Here is a 24830-nt window from a genome sequence, read left to right as displayed (position 1 = left end):
CTCTGCCATCATTATAATGAGAGACAGGTGTTAGAGTAATTACAGCCCAGGTGATGAGCTTTACCACTTTCTCTCTCCCGCAGACAGACACATGACCACACCCCATGCTACAAAAATATATACAGTTGAAGTCAGAAGTTTACATACACTTAAGTTGAAGTCAATAAAACTCATTTTTTTAACCACTCCACAGATTTAAAATTAGCAAACTATAGTTTTGGCAAGTTGTTTAGGACATCTACTTTGTGCATGATGAGTAATTTTTCCAACAATTGTTTACAGACAAATTGTTTCACTTTTAATTGACTATATCACAATTCTAGTGGGTCAGAAGTTTACATAAACTAAGTTAACTGTGCTTTTAAGCAGTTTAGAAAATTCCACAAAATGATGTCAAGCTATTAGACAATTAGCCAATTAGCTTCTGATAGGAGGTGTACTGAATTGGAGGTGTACTTGTGGATGTATTTTAAGGCCTAGCTTCAAACTCAGTGCCTCTTTGCTTGACATCATGGGGAAATCAAAAGAAATCAGCCAAGTGTTCCACAAAAATTGTGGACCTCCACAAGTCTGGTTCATCCTTGGGAGCAATTTCCAAATGCCTGAAGGTACCACGTTCATCTGTACAAACAGAAGTACATGAGTATAAACCCCATGGGACCATGCAGCCATCATACCGCTCAGGAAGGAGACGCATTCTGTCTCCTAGAGATGGATATAGTTTGGTGCAAAAAGTGCAAATCAATCCTAGAACAACAGCAAAGGACCTTGTGAAGATGCTGGAGGAAACAGGTTGTATCTATTAGTATCTATATCCACAGTAAAATTAGTCATACTGTATATCATAAACTGAAAGGCAGCTCAGCAAAGAAGAAGCCACTGCTCCAAAACCGCCATAAAAAGCCAGACTACAGTTTGCAAGTGCACATGGGGATAAAGATCATACTTTTTGGAGAAATGTCCTCTGGTCTGATGAAAACAAATTTAACTGTTTGGCCATAATGACCATCATTATGTTTGGAGGAAAAAGGGTGAGGCAAAGAACACCATCCCAACCATGAAGCATGGGGGTGGCAGCATCATGTTGTGGGGGTGCTTTGCTGCAGGAGGGACTGGTGCACTCCACAAAATAGTGGATATATTGAAGCAACATCTTAAGACATCAACCAGGAAGTTAAAGCTCGGTCGCAAATGGGTCTTCCAAATGGACAATGACCCCAAGCATACCTCCAAAGTTGTGGCAAAATGGCTTAAGGACAATGAAGTCAAGGTATTGGAGAGGCCATCTCAAAGCCTGAAAAAGCGTGTGCGAGCAAGGAGGCCTACAAACCTGACTCAGTTACACCAGTTCTGTCTGGAGGAATAGGCCAAAATTCCAGCAACTTATTGTGAGAAGCTTGTGGAAGGCTACCTAAAATGTTTGACCCAAGTTAAACAATTTAAAGGCAATGCTACCAAATACTAATAAAGTGTTTGTAAACTTCTGACCCACTGGGAATGTGATGAAAGAAATAAAAGCTGAAATAATCATTCTCTCTACCATTATTCTGACATTTCACATTCTTAAAATAAAGTAGTGATCCTAACTGACCTAAGACAGGGAATGTTTTCAACGATTAAATGTCAGGAATTGTGAAAAACTGAGTTTAAATGTATTTGGCTAATGTGTATGTAAACTTCTGACTTCAACTGTGTGTGTATATATATATATATATATATATACACACACACGGGGTTGGGGAGTAACGAAATACATGTATTAAAATACAAAATATAAGTAACTGTATTCCACTACAGTTTCAATTTAAATCATTGGTAATTAGAATACAGTTACATTCAAAAAGTATTTTGATAACTGAAGAGATTACTTTGCATTTTATTGTCATTTGTTTCATTTAATATTTAGTCCTTTTCAGATGGAAAAATGTATACATATAAATGATGCTATCCAAAGTGCATTTGAAAGAATGTCACATTCATACGAGCAGACAGAGAAGTAAGTTTGAAGTAAGTTTGGAGTACAAGAAATAGAAATAAACCTTGTGTAAATTGTCAGCTTTACGCTAAGCTAAAATGCTATTTCTAGCCATTTTACATGCACGTTACCAGGCGCGATCATATTTTTTTTTTTATTTTGGTGCATTAAGACCATTTATATTAGGACAAAAATCATATTCTTGATAATTCTTGTATTGTTTTCCTGTAAAAATATCTAAAAATCCTTAAAACAAGATAAATTTGATTTATCTTGTTTTAGAATCAACACTGCATAAGACATTTAGGTTTTTCAGAGAATGTATTTTTAACGTGTATTTTGTCTTACTGTACTGGCAGAGTTTTTATAGTCAAAACAAGTGAAAAAATCTACCAGTGCTGAAGAAGTAATCCAATGTATTTAGAATACGTTACTGACATTGAGTAATCTAACGGAATACGTTACAAATTACATTTTACAGCATGTATTCTGTAATCTGTAGTGGAATACATTTCAAAAGTAACCCTCCCAATCCTGTGTATGAATACCATGGTACTTAAAATCAAGTTCCATCAAATTTACATGGTACTCCAAGGTACCTTTAAGAATACAAGAATACATGGTATTAGCAAAGGACATGTCCAAAAAAAAAAAAAAAAGAAAGAAAGAAAAGAAAAAGATAGTATACCATGTTACTTTGTTGATACTTTTTTGAAAGTGAAACCTCTCTGTAAATAAGATGTTACACTTTCATATGTGTGTTATATATTGTACTTTTATCCACCAAAGTGGCATTCAGCTGATCACAATGTATAGTCAGGACATTAATAATGCGAAAAATTACTATTTCAATTTGAAATTTATTTTTCAGAATTTCTTAAAGTACTTCAAAGAGTTCTCATAAAAAAATCCTCCACGTGCAGCAATGACAGCTTTGCAGATCCTTGGCATTCTAGCTGTCAGTTTGTCAAGATACTCAGGTGACATTTCACCCCACGCTTCCTGTAGCACTTGCCATAGATGTGGCTGTCTTATTGGGCGCTTCTCAACACCTTACAGTCTAGCTGATCCCACAAAAGCTCAATGGGGTTAAGATCCATAACACTCTTTTCCAATTATCTGTTGTCCAATGTCTGTTTCTTTGCCCACTCTAACCTTTTCTTTTTGATTTTCTGTTTCAAAAGTGCCTTTTTCTTTGCAATTCTTCCCATAAGGCCTGTACCCCTGAATCTTTTCTTTACTGTTGTACATGAAACTGGTGTTGAGCGGGTAGAATTCAATGAAGCTGTAGCTGAGGACATGTGAGGCGTCTATTTCTCAAACTAGAGACTCTGATGTACTTATCCTCTTGTTTATTTGTACATCTGGGCTTTCCATATCTCTTTCTGTCCTTGTTAGAGCCAGTTGTCCTTTGACTTTGAAGACTGTAGTGTACACCTTTGTATGAAATCTTCAGTTTTTTTAAACCCGATCTCATGAAAAGTCGTACATAATTTACGAGTTGGCTATTTCGTATGGTCTCGCATGATGTTGTTCTCATAAACTCGTACGACTTCATCATATGCAAATTCCCTGATGTCCAATGCGGACGTAAGCACGAGTTTCATGCACAAGGTGTTAAGGACATACTTATTAATATTATGCCCTTACCCAAAACCCTTATCTAAACTTAACCATTCAGTAGTGTGTGTAAACATGATTTATATATATATATATATATATATATATATATATATATATATATATATATATATATATATATATATACACATACACTTGAATATATTGCTTTACCCATTTTACTCTGAACCATCTGCACTTTACTGTTTTTTTGTACCTCTTTTGATCAGTTGCACTACAATGCCTGTACCTCACTTGCCATTCTACTTCATTAGCCATTTGCACTTTTCCAAAATAAATCTAAATGCTCTATTACTAGTTTCACTTCTGCTTAGATGCTAACTGCATTTCATTGGCTCTGTACTTGGACTCTGCATTTATAACAATAAAGTTGAATTTAATGTTATATAATCTAAAGAGGAATCTAACTCAAATTAACATTTAACTGCCTTTCTCACTGTCTCTTCAGATGCAATCTCTTCGTCTTCTCAGTCAAAACCAGCCATCCCAGATCTTCCTGAGTATGGGTGACAACATGCGGCCAACCCAGCCACTACACCAGCGCTGCATCCGCACCAACATCAACTTCAGTCAGAAAAGGGACTGTCCCAACAACCGCATGCTGAGGCCACAATATAGAGGTCCGTCTCGCACTCTACATAAACAATATACACATGCTTTGTCCCATAACAGTCACATTTATGTGTTTGGCAGATGCTTTTATTAAAAGCAACTTACTGTGCATTCAGGGTATTTAGTACGTTGTATCAGTTTGTGGGCTCCCTGGGAATCGAACCCATGATCTTGGCGTTGCTAGAAGCATGCTCTACCAGTTAAAGAAACCCATTAGATAACACATTTTCCATGCAGCAAGCAAACTCTAAAGCTGAACTCTCTAAATAGACAATTATAATTATTGAGCTATTTTATAATAACCATTGCTCTTAAAACAGAAATATATTTAAAATGGGCCTTGGTGAATAGGTGTTATGCTTCAGAGACAAAGCTATTTGACTCTCTGTTTGTATTCTCTGCTTCCCTTTTCAGTGAATGAATGGCTCCTGAAATAACAGCTTGATGTTGATTAGTTACTTCTGAATTTCCGGTAAAATCTGAAGAATATGGCCAACAAACTGAAGAAGTTTGGACAAATGCTGCAAGATGAAGCTATCAACAAGACTGTTACACACGCCTGGCTTCTGGTGGGCAACATGAAAAAAAAAGGCAACACTCAAATTAGCGAAAATAAATACATTTATTAAAGGAAAAAAAATAAGGGTCTTTAAAACATCCAAAATAATAATCAAATGAGCCCCCAGGAAGTACTGGAAGCAAGGGGAGAGACCGACAGCACAGGCAGGAACCAATCTTTATCCTTGTGCCCATCAGCGAGCAACCAAGGAATGCCCCATACCTGCTGCCACTCTGTGGAGGAGAAACAAAACACAGAGCAAACAACAGACAGGGCCATTACAAAGGACTTAAAAGAGGAAAGGACTCTTCAATAAAAATACAATAATTATTTTATACTTGTTTCTATGTTTATAACAATATATATATATATATATATATATATATATATATATACACTATATTGCCAAAAGTATTCGCTCACCTGCCTTTAGACGCATATGAACTTAAGTGACATCCCATTCTTAATCCATAGGGTTTAATATGACGTCGGCCCACCCTTTGCAGCTATAACAGCTTCAGCTATTCTGGGAAGGCTTTCCACAAGGTTTAGGAGTGTGTTTATGGGAATTTTTGACCATTCTTCCAGAAGCGCATTTGTGAGGTCAGACACTGATGTTGGACGAGAAGGCCTGGCTCGCAGTCTTCGCTCTAATTCATCCCAAAGGTGCTCTATCGGGTTGAGGTCAGGACTCTGTGCAGGCCAGTCAAGTTCTTCCACACCAAACTCGCTCATCCATGTCTTTATGGACCTTGCTTTGTGCACTGGTGCGCAGTCATGTTGGAACAGGAAGGGGCCATCCCCAAACTGTTCCCACAAAGTTGGGAGCATGGAATTGTCCAAAATCTCTTGGTATACTGAAGCATTCAGAGTTCCTTTCACTGGAACTAAGGGGCCAAGCCCAGCTCCTGAAAAACAACCCCACACCATAATCCCCCCTCCACCAAACTTCACAGTCGGCACAATGCAGTCAGAAAAGTACCGTTCTCCTGGCAACTGCCAAACCCAGACTCGTCCATCAGATTGCCAGATGGAGAAGCGTGATTCGTCACTCCAGAGAACGCATCTCCACTGCTCTAGAGTCCAGTGGCGGCGTGCTTTACACCACTGCATCCGACGCTTTGCATTGCACTTGGTGATGTATGGCTTGGATGCAGCTGCTCGGCCATGGAAACCCATTCCATGAAGCTCTCTACGCACTGTTCTTGAGCTAATCTGAAGGCCACATGAACTTTGGAGGTCTGTAGCGATTGACTCTGCAGAAAGTTGGCGACCTCTGCGCACTGTGCGCCTCAGCATCCGCTGACCCCGCTCTGTCATTTTACATGGCCTACCACTTCGTGGCTGAGTTGCTGTCATTCCCAGTTGCTTCCACTTTGTTATAATACCACTGACAGTTGACTGTGGAATGTTTAGTAGCGAGGAAATTTCACGACTGGACTTGTTGCACAGGTGGCATCCTATCACAGTACCACGCTGGAATTCACTGAGCTCCTGAGAGCGGCCCATTCTTTCACAAATGTTTGTAGAAGCAGTCTGCATGCCTAGGTGCTTCATTCTATACACCTGTGGCCGTGGAAGTGATTGGAACACCTGAATTCAATTATTTGGATGGGTGAGCGAATACTTTTGGCAATATAGTGTATATATATATATATATATATATATATATATACACCAATCAGCCTCAACATTAAAACCCCCTGCCTAATATTGTATAGGTCCCCATGTGCCACAAAAACAGTGCCAACCCGCATCTCAGAATAGCATTCTGAGATTATATTCTTCTCACCACAATTGTACAGAGTGGTTACCTGAGTTACCATAGACTTTGTCAGTTCGAACCAGTCTGGCCATTCTCTGTTGACCTCTCTCATCAACAAGGCATTTCCATCTGCAGAACTGCTGCTCACTGAATGTTTTTGGTTTTTGGCACCATTCGGAGTAAATTCTAGAGACTGTTGTGTGTGAAAATCCCAGGAGATGAGCAGTTACAGATATACTCAAAGCAGCCCATCTGGCACCAACAATCATGCCACGGTCCAAATCACTGAGATCACATTTTTTCCCCCATTCTGATGGATGATGTGAACATTAACTGAAGCTCCTGACCCATATCTGCATGATTTTATGCACAACACTGCTGCCACACGACTGGCTGATTAGATAATCGCATGGATGATTATTGGTGCCAGATTTTTGTTATTTCTGCAAATAAATGCTCTAAATGACAATATTTTATTTGGAATTTGGGAGAAATGTCATCAGTACTTTATAGAGTAAAACAAAAATGTTCATTTTACTAAAACACATACCTATAAATAGTAAACCCAGAGAAACTGATAATTTTGCAGTGGTCCCTTATTTTTTCCAGAGCTGTATATACAGTATTTACAGTATATACAGTGTATATATATATATATATATATATATATATATATATATATATATATATATATAGATATACAGGGATATGGACTTAACATTGACACCAGGCAAACAAAAGGATTTCAAGCCTGTTTCTGGGACTAATTTGAGCATGTTGCTTTCTCTGAGTGTTTACAGTGCTAAATGAATTGAGTGATATCTGCCCAATAAATCATTTAAGTATTCAATGTGAACAATTCTCTTTACATTTGTAAATGTGGGGTATTCTAAAGCTGTAAAGTGAAAGTGATAGTTCACCAGAAAATGAAAATTCTGTCATCATTTACTCACCATTATGTTGTTCCAAACCTGTGACCTATGACATTCTTTCTTATGTGGAACACAAAATAAGTTAGGAAGAATATTGTCCTCAGTCACCATTCACTTTAATTGCATATTTTTTCTAAATAATGAAAGTGAATGATAACAGAGAATAACATTCGGCCTAACACCTCCTTTTGTGTTCCGTGGAGGAAAGTCATGGGTGTGGAAAAACATGAGGGTGAGTAAATGATGTCAGAATTTTATTTTTTGATTGAACTGCCCCTTTAATACAAATGCATTGAAAAAAAAATTGTGTTGGATTTACTTAAAATATATACGTAGCATTTTTGCATCATGCTTTTTAAGTAAATTGAACTTATGGTAATTTTATGTCAGCACAACTAGTAAACATTTGTTAGACATACACAAATGTTTCAGTTCATTCAACTTTATTTACTTAAAAATATATGTCACACGAATAAGATTTCGCAACTAATAACAACTTGTTTTAAGTTATCATTTATATCACTGTTTCTACTTAAAGGAATAGTTCACCCAAAAATGAAAATTTATCATTTACTCTTTTACCCAATTTACATTTACCTCATGCCATCCCAGATGTGTGACTTTCTTTCTTCTGCAGAACACAAATTAAGATTTGTAGAAGAATATTTCAGCTCTGTTGGTCCTCACAATGCAAGTGAATGTGTGCCAAAATTTTGACACTCCAAAAAGCACATAATGGCAGTATAAAAGTAATTCATACGACTCCAGTGTTTCAATCCATGTCTTCAAAAGCGATATGATAGGTGTGGGTGAGAAAAAGATCTTGAAGAAACGTTATTATATTTTTATTATATAAAAACAGACAAAAGAAAAGCCATCATTGCTCGTGTCTGATTTGCTGTTTGTTCTGAGGAGTGCAGCGGGACCCTGTCTCATGGAACACAAAAGAGTTATCACTCCCTTTTCTCTGTTTCAATTGTCTGAAAACTTTTTGTAAGAATAGAGTCGTCTATGAGAAAGCTGCAAATGATCTCAGATCATCTCAGAAGGTGCTGTTAGTTTCGCTTTATTTCCACGGAGCAGTTCGCTCTTAAGCCTTGTGAACGCAACTCTGTTATATATAATATATATATTTGTATTAAAGAAACAAAGAAAGAAAACAAAATAAATTAAATCATAAAATAATATAAGACACCTTGAACCTAAAATTGAGTTCTATTTTATTTTCTTTAGGCAGCATTAACTGTATAACCTGGTGTCATTGACTGATATGTAGATGATGTCAAATTGGGCCGTTGGAGACAGTACATGTCTGGATTTGCGGAGGTGGTTATATATAGGATTTTTTGATCACGTAGTTATTTTAATTGCTTTTTCAATTCATTTAAAGTGCTATTTGAATTTAGAAATGTACTTTAAGTTTTTCATGTTACAATAAATTAATTTAATTTGTAAAGCAAAATCAATAAGGCAAAAATATTCACTGACCCTCAGCAGGGGGGTTGACCATATATAATTGGATATCGAGATATTTTGTAAGGTGATTATCTTTCCAAAAAAACATTTACATATCGCCCAGCCCAAAAGGGAAGTGAACTTTTTCATGAACAATTGTAAAATGAAGTAATTTTTTGGAGACCCACACAAACACGTGTACTCAGTTCCATATTACAAAATGTAACCTATTAATTGCTGCATATTTGTTTTCTTTTTGTGTTTTTGAGTAGTCTATGAGCATAATAAACATTTTATTTTATTGAAAAACTTTGTTTTTTGAAAATAGTAAATTATTAGTTTGTGATATGGCTCTTTCGAAAAAAATGCCTCAACCAAAAAATGAAAAAATGTGGCTCTTTAATGAAAAAAGGTTCCCGACCCCTGAGCTAGACTGTAAGGTGCGTGAGAAGTGCCCGACAAGACAGCCACATCTATGGCAAGTGCTACAGGAAGCGTGGGGTGAAATGTCACCTGAGTATCTGGACAAACTGACAGCTTGAATGCCAAGGATCTACAAAGCGGTCATTGCTGCACGTGGATCCAATTGGATTTTACTTAAAGTAGTTTAAGAAGTTCTGAACATTTTTTTTTTTTTTTTTTTTTTCAAATTGTAATGGTAATCTTTCATGTTATTAATGTTCTGACTATACATTGTGATCAGCTGAATACCACTTTGGTGAATAAAAGTACCAATTTCCTTCCAAAACTGCAAAATCTGTACATTATTCCAAACTTTTGGCCGCCAGTATATATATATATATATATATATATATATATATATATATATATATATATATATATATATATATATACAGTATTGTGCAAAAGTTTTGCATAGTGAGGATGTCTTCAAAAATAATGACATAAATAGTTTTCATTTATCACTTAATGTTATACAAAGTCCAGTAAACATAAAAAAGATAAATCAATATTCGGTGTGACCACCTTTGCCTTTAAAACAGCACCAATCCTCCTAGGTACACCTGGATGTTCAAAGCTTCTTGGAGAATTCGGCACAGCTCTTCTATCTATTTAGGCTGTCTCAATTGCTTTTGTCTCTTCATGTAATCCCAGACTGACTCGATGTTCAGTGGGGGGCTTTGTGGGGGCCATGACATCTGTTACAGGGCTTCCTGTTCTTCTATTCTAATCTTTTCTATTTGCAAAAGTAATGTTTGGGATTCTAACATTTATATTTCCTATTGACACACTAAAACTGAAAATATAAATAACAACAGTACTGTGTGTGTGTGTATATATATATATATATATATATATATATATATATATATATAAAGCATAATTTATTATAAATATAATCAATGAGACATCTAAAAACAGCATTGTTTTTCGGTTTTCTTTTTTTCATTTATTTTTAATAAATCTGGCAAATTGTGGTAGTTTTGTTGCCAAGTACGGCAAAATGGCGGTGGGTCATTACAGTACCAGATTGTAGCCAGTAGGTGGCAGGAATGTGCCTGCAAATCAGGTCAGATGAAGCTCAAAATGTGTCACATCCTGGCTGAGAACCATTGAGGGAACAAAGGAGTTGTGGTGAGTATTTGCTAACGTCCTTTATTTTATCCAAAACATATACTGTTTTCAGCCTAACCACATGTTAATTCCATTACCATTTGACAAATATGCGAGTTTGAAATCGCAGCTTTTTGAGAAGTAATTCTCATCTAAAGAACGGGTGTCGGACTTTCTGAAGCCAGTTAGCACATGCTGTTCTCTCGATAACCCCAACTCGTGTTCGTAAAATATGTAACATCAGATGCTTTTGAAAATATTAATCATAATTTAAACAACATTAAATCACAATTTCTAACCGACGTGCAGGAAACATTTATTTCTTATGGTCAGATATGATATTTAATTGTGCCGATTCATTCATTGATGTTTTGCATGTTAGCATCTCAACCAGCTTACTTTCATGTCCCCAGGAAGCTCATAGCTTGCCAAGAGCAATATATTTACCTCACGTTTGTGTTAGTTGCACGTATTTCGTATTTGTCACCAATTGCTGTAGTCATTTTTACGTTTGAATATAAAGAAACCTCTTGGCGAGCTAAAAGCTCTCTCGCCTCATTGTGCGCGCCATTATCCGCATCCATCAGGCCTGAAAATCATAAACCTGACAATATAACTACCTTTTCTTGAACCCACTGCCTGTTGTTGTTGTTGTTGTTGTTGTTGTTGTTGTTGTTGTTGTTGTGTTACATACAAGATGAGTGAAGACATTCCTGTCTACCACCATCCTTTATTTTTTATAATAAAGGCAAAACGGCGAGTGCATTTTTGTTTTGAATGACCAGAAATGGGTCAGATTTAAAGAAATGCAAGTATTATAATTAACATTTCATGTGTTTTAAACATGCTAAGTTAGTCTAAAGTTTTAAATTGCAGTTTGAGTTAATAGTGTCTTTGCACTTATTGAAAGCATGCCTATTCGTCTAATAAGTTTTCACCTTATTGCAGAACCAAATGATGGCAATAGCCTGATATCCTCAATCCAACAAACAAGATGTCAAGTAAGAACACATTTCAACATAGTTTTAAACGCCACCCATCTTAAACCCTTCAGAAATGGCTCTAATGAATATACTGTACCGTTCCTGTATTTGATATTACCACTCTCTCTTTCTTAAAGGGTTAGTTCACCCAAAAATTGAAATTCTCTCATCATTTACTTACCCTCATGCCATCCCAGATGTTTATGACTTCTGCTGAATACAAGGATTTTTAGAATAATATTTCAGCTCTGTAGATCCTCACAATGCAAGTCAGCAGGGTCCAAAACTTTGAAGCTCCAAAAAGCATATAAAGACAGCATAAAAGTAATCCAAATTACTCCAGTGATTAAATTCACCTACTCAGAAGCGATCTCATTGATGTGGGTGAGAAACAGATCAATATGTAAGTCCTTTTTTACTATAAATTCTCCTCCCTGCCCAGTAGGTGGCAAAATACAAGAAGAATGTTAATCGGCAAAACAAAAGAACTTTTAGGAGAGACGAGTGCTTAGGAGGGCTGTTTGAAAGTGGAGATTGGAAAAAGGACTTAAATATTGATCTGTTTCTCAGACACACTTGGATCGCTTCTGAAGATATGGATTAAACCCCTGGAGTCACTTTATGTGCTTTTTGGAGCTTCAAAGTTCTGACCACCATTCACTTGCATTTTAAGAACCTACAGAGCTGAAATATTCTTCTAAAAATCTTAATTTGTGTTGTGCAGAAGAAAGTCATAAACATCTGGGAGGGCATGATGAGAGTAAATGTTGAAATAATTTTTGGGTGGACTAGCCCTTTAATACTCTGATTAAAGTGTATATGTTTTATAGCTCAAATACGGGTTTGCTTATCATATAGCTGTATTTGATCATTGATAACATCTCTGATGTTACCTGACACTTGTGATGGCCTCTAAAGTGTCTCAATTTATGCTAATTGAACTGATGCAGATGTGACGAATAAGTAGGCTTTACTCATAGTGAAAATAAATTTTTGCCCACTGGCAATGCCAAGTGGTGCCAGGGCTCATTCGTCACAATCAATTAATTTTTCCCCTTCTCTCTCTCAGAACGGCCATCCTATGCCCCTCCCCCTGCCCCAGCCCCCACAACAGTAAGTATTCAAAACATGCCAATCATTCATACGGCCCCTTCCCTCCATCACCCAGACCTGTACTTTAGGTTACTTAGAGATGAGAGGAAAGTATTGTGGCAAGTTCACAGTATCACTTGGGGTGGCTGTTTTGATTATTATGATTTTTTCATATATATATATATATATATATAAAAATTGTGGACTTATAAGGCTTGAAATTCCCTTTACATATAGAAATTTTTCACTTGTCATACATTACAGTGGATCGTGAGAACTGTTCATAGTAAAGGGGGGCAAGACCAATTCGCTCATTTTCAATGGTAATTTTTAAAAACTGGGGTTAAATAATTTTAATTGAAATTATCGTTTATTACATTTTGGTCAGATTACAAACACAGTCTTAAGATGAGGGATAGGGCGACAGATAGTATATTACAATGAGCCCGTTTGCATTCACACCAAAAAACTGATCACTCCCAAAAATCAGACGAAGCAAGAAATTCGCATTTACATGACATTTAAAATAATCACTTTATTTTCTGCTTTTGACATCAGACAGTAAAGTGGCATGTGCACAACACTTTGCACATTGTATAAGCCTGTAAGAACGCCGGTGAAGGTGTTTTACATACAATGCGAAATCGACATAATGGGCAAAAATCTACCTGTGTCGATCAGTTTATTCTTGAGCTGTTTATGACCTAACAATGATAAAGGAATGCCGTTTTTGTCGGCTTATTAAGCATAATTGGTGTAAGAACATGAATGTAAACACGCTCAATGAAATTCGGCTCAAATATTCCAAATCTAAATCCACAAAGCTAATAAAGCCTTTTAGTACCTCTTTGAGACCCACCACCACCACGTAGTGTTTGTGGCTTGCTTCAAATGGATGTAAAATAATCCCAGGTTGTGCTGCTAGCAAAGTTTGCTGCTTTTTGCATGTTTTTTGCAAATCATGACAGAAAACAAAACAGGTTCTTCTCATTTTTTTTGTCCCTTCCTCCCTTGTTTGTGTCATTTCTCATTCGTGTTTTGTCTCATTTGTCTCCATCAGCAAATGCCCACCACCCCTGGGTTTGTGGGGTACAACCCATACAGCCATCTGGCCTACAACAACTACAGGCTGGGAGGGAACCCCGGCGGGAACAACAGGGTAATGGTAGGACCGGTGCCAACTAGGGCCTTAGCGTCAGCAGAGGGATTAAAACCCCAGACAAGAGTATTCTAAAGTTAACCAGCCAGCCAGAACGATAACTCGTCCTGTATTTGAAATCGAATACATTGCTCTTACACTGTACAGACTGATTTATAGTTTGTAGAGTGAAAGTCTGTCGATTAGTTGAAGGTTTTAAGCCTTGAGTGTAGTTGTCTAGCTCTATCAACTAGTAGCTTCCATAATCCTCATGTTTCTGTCAAGCAGTCACTCTCTCTGTATAACTGGATGTGATTGACTAGGTTCTTTAGGTATGAATTGTTGTTTCAGAGTGATTGCTTCTCAGAATTGTTACTCCTGTGCCCGTTGGCCATTTTATCACACCATCATGCATGAGAGATAATGCCTGTCCACTCGCATGGCTTCGATGTCTGTGCCAAACAGTGTAAGGGGCCGTTCAGACAGAACGTGGTCTTGCACTTTAACAATTTAGCTAGATGAAAAATAACAGTGAGGCGCAGCACAACGGTCAAAGATGTCTGTCTACATAGAAAAATAATTGAAAAATAGCACAGGCAGATGCAAAAATGCATTCAGTGTGAACACTTCAGCCCCTGATACTGCTGTCTGGCTTGTAGCCTCATGCACTGTTGACTTGGCACAGCTTCCTAGCAAGCTCAAGGCATTTTAGCTGTCAGCTGGTATTATACAAACCTCTGCACAATCATTAGGGAAGCTTAGAGCAATCCATAATTGGCAGTTGATTTGTTTCAAAGAGTTTAATGCATGGCCTTCTCAGTGTAATGATAATGTGGTGTATTTGGTTTGTCCCTCAGGTATGTGCTCTTACCCCGTACCGAAGCAGATCATGCTGTCATCGTTTTCAGTTGTGCTTTTGCCTCCTGTCCCTTTCACCATTGTGCTCCATTATAATAGTTCTCTGTGTCCTGTTGTGATCTCATATGCCTCTTGTGATATATAACATCCTGTGTGGGCTTCTCTCCCTCTCCTGCAGAACTCCTCTGGGATCACCGTTCCTAAGCCACCCAAACCACCCGACAAGCCGCTGATGCCCTACATGCGGTATAGCCGGAAGGTAAGCAGGAAGGTAAGACACCCACGGTGTCTGCTTTTACTGCTTGTAATTTAAATCGCTGAGGAAAGTGCTTCTGCGATCAGCTTGAAAGCTGAGGGGCGGTCAGTGGCCTGACTTCACCCCTTCAGATGGTATACCCCAACATCGCTTCATTGCTTGCTTTTCACTCTGTTCAACCAAAGCTGGGAGTGGGAATAATGTCTAATAATCAGTTTGATTAATTGCTTTCTTTTCTGCATATTGGGGAATTTCTGAACTCTCTTTCTGTTCTGAGCAAAAAGTGTGCTTAAAGAAGATCCAATACAAATTGTTTATAGTAGAAACAATGGAGTAGTTACACAAACTATTGTTTGTAGGGATGCACAATATATTGGGGGCTGATATATACAGCTCTGGAAAAAAATTAAGAGACCAGTGCAAAATTATCAGTTTCTCTGGATTTACTATTTATAGGTATGTGTTTGGGTAAAATGAACATTTTGGTTTTATTCTATAAATTGACAACATTTCTCCCAAATTCCAAATAAAAATATTGTCATTTAGAGCAGTTATTTGCAGAAAATGACAACTGGTCAAAATAACCAAAAAGATGCAGTGTTTTTAGATCTCATCAGTTCATATTCATTTTTAAACAACACAATACTAATGTTTCAATTTAGGAAGAGTTTAGAAATCAGTATTTGGTGGAATAATCCTGATTTTCAGTCACAGCTTTCATGCGCCTTGACATGCTCTCTACCAGTCTGTTACATTGCTGTTGGGAGAATTTATGCCACTCCTGGTGCAAACATTCAAGCAGCTCGGCTTTTGGTTTTCAATTGGGTTCAGGTCTGGAGATTGGGCTGGCCATGACAGGGTCTTGATCGATACAGTGGTCCTCCATCCACACCTTGATTGACCTGGCTGTGTGGCATAAAGCATTGTCCTGCTGGAGAAAAAAAAATCCTCAGAGTTGGGGAACATTGTCAGAGCAGAAGGAAGTTTTCTTCCAGGATAACCTTGTACGTGGCTTGATTCATGTGTCCTTCACAAAGACGAATCTGCTCGACTTCAGCCTTGCTGAAGCATCCCCAGATCATCACCGATCCTCCGAAGTGTAGGTTTCTGTGGAACTATAATGGGTGTTTCCCAATCAGTGGGCGTTTTCAAACTGGGTGGGCGTTTTTCAACTATCCAATGAAAGTATGGCATGCCAATTATGTAATCAGTGGGCGTTTCCAAACTAGGATGGGCATTTCTGACTATCCAGTGAAAGTAGAGAATCTTAATGTAGTAGGCAAATTGTGTAAAGCAAATGCCCGCTGATTGGAAAACACTAATTTTTGTTCTGCATACACAATTCTCAGAATCTCTGACTGCCTGCGGCTTCTCTCTTAGGCATAGACTCGGGCAGACTTAAGTGACAGCGTGCTTGCGTCAGTGAATGTCGCTCTGTGAGGATAATTTCAAAATCTCTGCACCTTACATTGTTTTGGAGCTGATTTTAATCGTGATCATCTGCTGTAAGTAACAACGTGCCATTTCCCATATTCTGTTTATTTCATGAAGCAGCAAATGAAAATGTGGCAAAACATGTACAGTGCATCCGGAAAGTATTCACAGCGCTTCACTTTTTCCATATTTTGTTATGTTACAGCCTTATTCCAAAATTGATTATTTTTCTCAATTCTACAAACAATACCCCATAATGACAACATGAAAAAAGTTTTTTGAAATCTTTGCAAATTTATTAAAAATGAAAAAAAAAAATCACATGTACATAAGTATTCACAGCCTTTGCTCAGTACTTTGTTGAAGCACCTTTGGCACCAATTACAGCCTCAAGTCTTTTTGAATATGATGCTACAAGCTTGGCACACCTAGTTTTGGGCAGTTTCTCCCATTCTTCTTTGCAGGACCTCTCAAGCTCCATCAGGTTGGATGGGGAGCGTCGGTGCACAGCCATTTTCAGATCTCTCCGGAGATGTTCAATCGGGTTCAAGTCTGGGCTCTGGCTGGGCCACTCAAGGACATTCACAGAGTTGTCCCGGAGCCACTCCTTTGTTATCTTGGCTGTGTGCTTAGGGTCGTTGTCCTGTTGGAAGATGAACCCTCGCCCCAGTCTGAGATCCAGAGCGCTCTGGGGCAGGTTTTCATCAAGGATGTCTCTGTAAATTGCTGCATTCATCTTTCCCTCGATCCTGACTAGTCTCCCAGTTCCTGCCACTGAAAAACATCCCACAGCATGATGCTGCCACCACCATGCTTCACTGTAGGGATGGTATTGGCCAGGTGATGAGCGGTGCCTGGTTTCCTCCAGATGTGACGCTTGCCATTCAGGCCAAAGAGTTCAATCTTTGTTTCATCAGACCAGAGAATTTTGTTTCTCATGGTCTGAGAGTCCTTCAGGTGCCTTTTGGCAAACTCCATGCGGGCTGTCATGTGCCTTTTACTGAGGAGTGGCTTCCGTCTGGCCACTCTACTATACAGGCCTGATTGGTGGAGTGCTGCAGAGATGGTTGTTCTTCTGGAAGGTTCTCCTCTCTCCACAGAGAAATGCTGGAGCTCTGTCAGAGTGACCATCAGGTTCTTGATCACCTCCCTGACTAAGGCCCTTCTCCCCCAATCGCTCAGTTTGGCCGGGCGGCCAGCTCTAGGAAGAGTCCTGGTGGTTCCAAACTTCTTCCATTTACAGATGATGGAGGCCACTGTGCTCATTGTGACCTTCAATGCTGCAGACATTTTTCTGTACCCTTCCCCAGATCTGTGCTTCGATACAATCCTGTCTCGGAGGTCTACAGACAATTCCTTGGACTTCATGGCTTGGTTTGTGCTCTGACATGCACTGTTAACTGTGGGACCTTATATAGACAGGTGTGTGCCTTTCCAAATCATGTCCAATCAACTGAATTTACCACAGGTGGACTCCAATCAAGTTGTAGAAACATCTCAAGGATGATCAGTGGAAACAGGATGCACCTGAGCTCAATTTTGAGTGTCATGGCAAAGGCTGTAAATACTTATGTACATGTGATATTTTTTTCCATTTTTTTTATTTTTAATAAATTTGCAAAGATTTCAAACAAACTTCTTTCACGTTGTCATTATGGGGTATTGTTTGTAGAATTTTGAGGAAAATAATGAATTTAATCCATTTTGGAATAAGGCTGTAACATAACAAAATGTGGAAAAAGTGAAGCGCTGTGAATACTTTCCGGATGCACTGTATGTATTTGACTTGGGGGCAATCATAAAGCTTCATGAAACATAAACGGAATATGGAAAATAGTGTGTTGTTAGTTACAGCAAATCAACGCAAATAAAACTATCCCAAACACAGTGTAACACGGTGCCAAGATCTTAAAATAATCCTCACGGTGCGATACGAGATGGCTAAAGACACTAGTTTGTGTGTGAAACAAATGTGCTTGTCGTACTATGAGTTAAGACATTTCTAACTATATGACTACTCTAATGGTATGAAGTTTTTACCTATTCCCATTATGATTGTAACCACATTTAATGTGGTACACAGCGGAACTGTCACAGGTGAGCGCTGTAATAAGCGTCTATTTAATGAAATGCTCATGTCCACAATGCGCACATGCATAACACACACAAACCACCGCTGCACTGGCTGTCTGGCTGCTAGCATAAATATTACACCATGTATACATAGATTAGGGTTTGTATTGTGCGTTTTGTTGTTTAATGTGCGTTACAAGCTGTTAATTTATCGCCTCGTTTTGGTTTAATGGATTATTACATCATCAGGGTAATGGTAAATGCACATTTAGATGGGCACCATACAGTTTATGAAAGTGCATTCTCATTTACAGTATTTCTCATTCAAATCAGCATACATCTGTAATGTAGGCAAATGTCTGGTTCATGTTATATCTGGCAAACTTAAAGCTTTTCAGTCACACTTATTTGTCAAATAAGTAGCTTTTAATTAGCTAGCAGCTCCAGGTTTAAAAATGTAAACGTAAAATAAAAAAATATTGGTTACCGGTATCGGCCACAATGAGCTGCAAATTATTTGTATCAGCCCGGGAATTCCATATCAGTGCATCCCTAATTGTTTGTATAAAGATAATAATAAAAAAAAAAAAAGCAAAGCAGATATTTCAGCAGTTGAGTTTATAAATGTTACTTGGATTTGCAATCAGTGATTAATTTTAATCTGTCAGATCTGTAATTTTGACGTTAAACTTTCAAATTAGGACTTTTAAAAGGGTCATCTCTGCACACAATACTCATCAGATAGGTAGACAAAAGATTGGTGCTCTTTCTCTCTATCCTTTTGAAAAGAAAAAAAAAAAACCTGACCCTCTCCCTCTTTTTTTTTTTTTTTTTTTTTTTTTTTTTGGAGATTCCATGATCCCGTACTGCTTTCTGTTGAGGCTGAGCTCACATTTGTTTGTTTCTTAGGTTTGGGACCAAGTTAAAGCCTCTAATCCTGACCTGAAGTTATGGGAGATTGGAAAGATTATTGGTGGCATGTGGAGGGACCTCACTGATGAGGAAAAACAGGACTATTTAAATGAATACGAAGCTGAGAAGGTTTGTTTCTACCAGTAGAGGCCGCTCTTTATGAGTGTGGTCAATATGAGAGTGATTGTCCAAAAGTGTTTAAGGACACTAAGCGGTTGTTCTACCCACAGATCGAGTATAATGACTCTCTGAAGGCCTACCACAACTCTCCAGCCTACCTGGCATACGTCAACGCTAAGAACCGTGCTGAAGCTGCCCTAGAGGAGGAAAGCCGGCAGAGACAATCACGACTAGACAAAGGCGAGCCCTATATGAGCATCCAGCCTGCTGAGGACCCTGATGGTGAGATTGGCATCCTTTAATGACATAACCTTTGCTGCACAGAAAGTGCACACATTGTTTTGCTAATTACCAGTGCAGGTAGCTAAGTATACAAGTCAAGTGCTATGGTTGGTCCTCAAGTACCATGAAAAAGGCCAAACTGCAAAATTCATGAATGCTAAAAGAATTTCAAATATAGTACTAGTACTGCCACTCGGGGGAGGTGGGGGCGCATAGACATATACATGTATAGTATGTACATATGTTATACATCTTTGGCTGCTGAATTGCTTGTCGTTGTTCCAGTGTCTATTCATTATTATAGGCTGTTTATATTGTAGTCTGTTACAATAAGTACAAAAGAGGTCATAATCAAAATATAATGCATGATATTTTGTCTATGTAAAGACTCAATGTTCTTCAGTGAAACGAAGCGTGCGTCTCTGTTCTTCCTTCAGGTTACCGTAATAAGCTTAGTAGGTACAAACCTCTGTTTCTGAACCATGTATCTGCAAACCGCAGTTGGCGTGACTGGAGACACCATAACCATTGCATTTTTAAAATGCAATGTTAAGTTGAAATTTTCTTTTGAAGACCCTGCATTCTGTTACATTCAGCTGTGCTTCATCTAAATATATGAATGAAAGATTCCACCTTGTGTGTGTGCACTGTCTTTGCCCCAGACAGAAAGTCATGCTGTGCTCTGTTGGAGTTTGTTGCTGTGATGATTCGTGCTTTCTCCTATTTAACTCAGAATTTTAAACTTCATGCAATGGAATGCCACTTTATGTTGGTCTTAAAACTTGTGCGAAAATCTTCAGCTCTGATTTAGCTGAAATGCAGGTGTGTGACGTTACGCAAACAAGTCGGCACCAAGGGAGATTTGTAGTCAGTGATAAACCTTCACTTTTATTAAATAATATACATTGAGTCAAAGTTTCTACATTAAATGACAATAAAACTTGCTTAGCAAGTTTGCAGAGACAGATGTTCAAAACACGGTGGATTGAACTTTCTTTTAATTATCGTAAACCTGTAGAACAAATGCTAGCATTGCAGCATCGTTTATCAATTTGGTTGGGTACATCTGAAAATGACATTTTTAAATTTGAGATTGATTATATGTTCCCTCTTTGATACAAAGTGTATAGTTGTCAGTGAATTTTGAATTCAGTTAAAAGTCATGTCAAGCATTTTCATTATCGATCATCATTTTCATGATCGATCATTGCTGTCTCTTCCAAGTACTTGGGTACTCTTGCCCATCCCTAGTATGGATTGGGGAAGAAGGATCCATATGTAGGAAGGTGGAGGATTAGAGGTTGAGCTGCTGTAGGTGGTATGGACAAATTACAATACATATTTGTCCTTATCATCCAAGTGTGAAATCTCATAAAAATGGAGACATGATTCTTAAGTTGTTACGTTTTATATGTTGAAAGATGGCACCAACTATTTAGCTCTGGATGTATTCTGTATTTATGAAATTATTCCAAAAGTAAAATCTCAAATCCAGACATTGTATGTGTTGTAGACTATGACGACGGGTTCTCCATGAAGCATACAGCGGCAGCTCGTTTCCAGAGGAACCATCGGCTGATCAGCGACATTCTGAGCGAGGTTGTGGTGCCTGATGTTCGCTCAGTGGTGACCACCGCTCGCATGCAGGTCCTCAAACGTCAAGTCCAGTCTCTCATGGTGCACCAGGTCAGTGGCCATGTTTACAAACAAATAAAACACATGAAGACTATTATGCATATCTTTAACTGATTTTGTTATCTCAGAGAAAGCTGGAAGCAGAACTGCTTCAGATTGAGGACCGACATCAGGATAAGAAGAGAAGGTTTCTGGAGAGTACAGATTCCTTCAACAATGAGCTCAAACGGGTGTGATTTCAGTTTTATTGGCAAACTAATAGCCTTTCTGTTTAGACTGAGCTTAAATGCCAAATGCGCCGTCAATGACTGATTCACTGTTTCTGTTTGTTTGTCCAGTTGTGCGGTCTGAAGGTGGAAGTGGACATGGAGAAGCTGGCAGCTGAAATGGCTGCTGCGGAGGAGGCAGCTCGCCGCAGGGCAGAGGAAAGAGAGAGGGAAGCGGCAGAGCAGGTGGAGAGAGCTGCTCAAGAAGAACAGCAGCCAGCCAGCGCCCAGACCAATGCCAACCCAGAGCAGACCTCCACCAGTGAGGCCAAGGATGGAGAGGATAAGCCCACGCCAATGGAGACAGGTCGGATTACCATTCCACCCACTAAACCAGTGGGTTTCAATCCTGATCCTGGAATACCTCAGCACTGCACATTTTCCTTTATCTGAAACACTCATTTCAGGTCTTTGATTTAATCAGTAGAATGTGGTGTGTTAGATAAGAGAGACATCCAAAATGTACAGCGATGGGGTCCTCGGGACCAGGATTGTGAAACGCAGCTCTAAACCAGTAGTTCTCAAAAATGGGTTACAGAGATACAGTTATCTGGGTTGAGAAAAGCAGGGAAATTCCGGATAGCAACATCAATAGGCTTAATGGGCAAGCAACAAACTCAACAGTATATTGCACAAATTAACATGCAACTTGGTAGAAGCTAGCCAAATTAGGCAGATGCCAACATGGACAGGTTACATTAAATGCCTTCATCCTAGAAAACCATAATCAAAATGATAAAATGACCCAGAGTACAGTTTACAGGTTTAATATTTTGTTGGGGTTGCCTTAAAATCTGGGTCCAGAAGCAAAACCAGATGAGAACCACTGCTCTAAACCCTGAACGATCCAAAGATTAAACATTAAAATAGCAGAATGTAAGATATTTGACTGTTTGACTTAACTGACCTATTTGTTGTCTGTTCTGCAGATGAGGCTCCACCTGAAGGTTCTGAAGGACCTCCGGAGGCAGAGCAAGTTGCCTCAGTTGCAACTGGAGAGAAACTGGCCCAACCTGAGCCTGCAGAGGGCGCTACAGACGAGGGCACTAGTGACAGCACCGCTCCTTCTGAAAGCAGCTCTGGACCTCCAGCAGAACCCCAGGCCTCAGACAACACCCCTGAAGAGCGACTGCCAGCCCAGTCACAATAACCTCACCCCATTAATCTTGGTTTCACTTTGCTCATTGTAGTCTTATGTCCTTAAGAATTTAACATTGAATCCCATGACCTGGCAGTAGAGCGAGTGAGAACAGTAGAAACCCCCCCCCAATATCCTACAGTGAAAGATGTTGTGAAAGGACTGCAGTACTCTGATAATGTCACATGAGCTTTACATCTTAATTGCTGCTCCACTGAAATTCAGTCAGCTGTGTGACAGGTAGGCACAACTTTTTACTTAATGCAAGATGTTACAAGCCCACTTGAGCACTCTGGGGCTTTATGGCTCTTGAAAGTTTTTTTTTTTTTTTTTTTTTTTTTTGCCATTGTTAAGCAAGAATAACTTAATATGAGTAAAATGTTGTGCTTGCATCTACCAGTCATGAAATAGTTTGAGTAAAACATAAATTCAAGGGTTTTTGTTTTTGCTTACCATGCTTTTTTATAACTTTGGCACTGTCTTAAAATTTTACAGTCTATCTTTGTTTCATACTTTACCAGTTTAGTTGAGTAGTATATGGTTGTATATGATTGTCTTCTCAGCCTTGTTTTTTTCTCCATTTTTCCCCCTTTTTTATTTGGTATTTCAAATAAAGCCATGCTAACAGTCATGATATCAAATCGCAACCAATTTACCACAGTACAGGGGACATTGTTCTGTTGGTAGCTACATTGAATTGTATTACAGTAAACATCTGGATGATTAATTGTGTTTTTGTATTGTTGGAAGGTATTCACTCAATAAAGTGATTTCTATGTCTGTTTTAAATGCTGCTGTTTTTTATGATTGTTGTATAGGTCAGTTATTTGGAATTCCTTTGTAGTAATTGTGTAGAATAGTGTGTTTTTTTGTTTAATAATTTAGCAAAGACTTCAGGCCTTATTTAGTTGACTAAACAATTTGTGCAGATATTCACTGCTGTTACATTCCTGCAGTTTCACGGAAGAAACATTTAATGATCTCAACCATTGTTAAAGGGATAGTTCACCCCAAAATGAAAATTCTCTCATCAATTACCCTCATGCCATCCCAGATGTGTAAGACTTTCTTCTACAGAATACAAAGGTATTTAGAAGAATATTTAAGCTCTGTAGGTAAAACTTTAAGTCTTCAAAAGTCACATAAAGGTAATCAAGATGACTCCAGTGGTTTAATCCATGTCTTCAGAAGTTATATGATAGGTGTAGGTGAGAAACATCAATATTTAAGAAGAAGCAGCCTTTATGTTGGTCACATTCTTGCATATATACAGTGAAATGTATTTGTTTTCACATATCCCAGCTAAGCTGGGGTCAGAGTGCAGGGTCAACCATATATGGTGCCCCTGGAGCAGATAGGGTCAAGGGCCCAACAGTGGTATCTTGGTGGTGCTGGGGCTTGAACCCGTGACCTTCTGGTCAGTAACCGCTGAGCAAGCGCAGCCCCATAGCCACTTTCAAACAGCCCTTTTTTGAAAGCGAAAGTGGAGATTTATAGTACAAAAGGACATAAATCATATATCACTTCTGACGATATGGAGTAAACTACTGGAGTCTTTTACATTACTTTTATTCTGCTTTTCTGTGATTTTTTTTTTGGAGATTCAAAATTCTGGCCACCATTCATTTGCACTGCATGTACATAAAAAGCTGAGTAATTCTTCTAAATATCTTCATTTGTGTTCTGCAGGAGAAAGTCACCCACATCTGGGATGCCATGAGGGTCAGTAAATGATGAGAGTTTTCCTTTTTGGGTGAACTATCCCTTTAAGCACACGCAGTAAAAATAATTAGTCCAGTCAGAGTCAATGATGTAGGAAGCATATATATATATATTATTATTATTATTATTATATATTGAATTCTATGCCCTCAAATAATCCCTAATTTTGGTTTCTAATCCCAATTCTAATATTTAAACTGAAACCCTTCTAGAATCCATATGTAGTAAAATCCATTCAAAAGCAATAAAATATGCTTTGTTCCATTTAGTGAATTAAATTAAGTACATATTAGGTTTGTGAATATCATGATATTGGGTTTAGCTTTGTCATTTTAGTTTGCTTCCATGTTACATTAAATAATACTGCTTAAATAACATGTAGACATGAATGATCTGCAAAGACTGGA

At 38.3% G+C, this 24830-nt stretch overlaps 2 protein-coding genes across 6 annotated transcripts in view; both read left to right on the top strand.

The window, feature by feature from the left end:
* Positions 1 to 4781, top strand: part of LOC127451034 (carbonic anhydrase-related protein 10-like) — a 35884-nt gene extending 31103 nt beyond the window's left edge. Inside the window, exons 8-9 of one of the 2 annotated variants that reach the window (XM_051715517.1) lie at positions 4065 to 4236; positions 4643 to 4781. In XM_051715517.1, coding sequence (XP_051571477.1) covers positions 4065 to 4236; positions 4643 to 4665 — 195 coding nt within the window. In that variant the 3' untranslated portion in view covers positions 4666 to 4781. Of the gene's footprint in view, positions 1 to 2846; positions 3213 to 4064; positions 4237 to 4642 lie in introns of those variants that run through there. The other variant, XM_051715518.1, reaches the window with a different exon arrangement.
* A 5693-nt stretch (positions 4782 to 10474) lies between these two features.
* On the top strand, positions 10475 to 23053 carry smarce1 (SWI/SNF related, matrix associated, actin dependent regulator of chromatin, subfamily e, member 1). 4 transcript variants are annotated; one of them, XM_051715512.1, is made up of 11 exons: positions 10475 to 10535; positions 11463 to 11515; positions 12567 to 12610; positions 13650 to 13754; positions 14764 to 14856; positions 19258 to 19389; positions 19491 to 19662; positions 21176 to 21348; positions 21426 to 21527; positions 21636 to 21870; positions 22493 to 23053. In XM_051715512.1, exons 2-11 carry the CDS (start codon positions 11509 to 11511, stop codon positions 22711 to 22713), a joined length of 1284 nt encoding a protein of 427 aa, XP_051571472.1. In that variant the 5' UTR covers positions 10475 to 10535; positions 11463 to 11508; the 3' UTR covers positions 22714 to 23053. The 4 variants fall into 4 exon arrangements, with proteins under 4 accessions (XP_051571472.1, XP_051571476.1, XP_051571473.1 ...); XM_051715516.1 differs by having other exon boundaries at positions 10482 to 10535; positions 13650 to 13748; positions 14764 to 14844; XM_051715513.1 differs by having other exon boundaries at positions 10482 to 10535; positions 13650 to 13748.
* The last annotated feature ends 1777 nt before the right edge of the window (positions 23054 to 24830 follow it).

This window comes from Myxocyprinus asiaticus, chromosome 13, assembly GCF_019703515.2.
Source record: "Myxocyprinus asiaticus isolate MX2 ecotype Aquarium Trade chromosome 13, UBuf_Myxa_2, whole genome shotgun sequence".
In the NCBI taxonomy this organism is placed as follows: Eukaryota; Metazoa; Chordata; class Actinopteri; order Cypriniformes; family Catostomidae; genus Myxocyprinus; species Myxocyprinus asiaticus.
The sequence above is the reverse complement of the archived record's forward strand: the minus strand, read 5'-3'. Positions and strand labels throughout refer to the sequence as shown.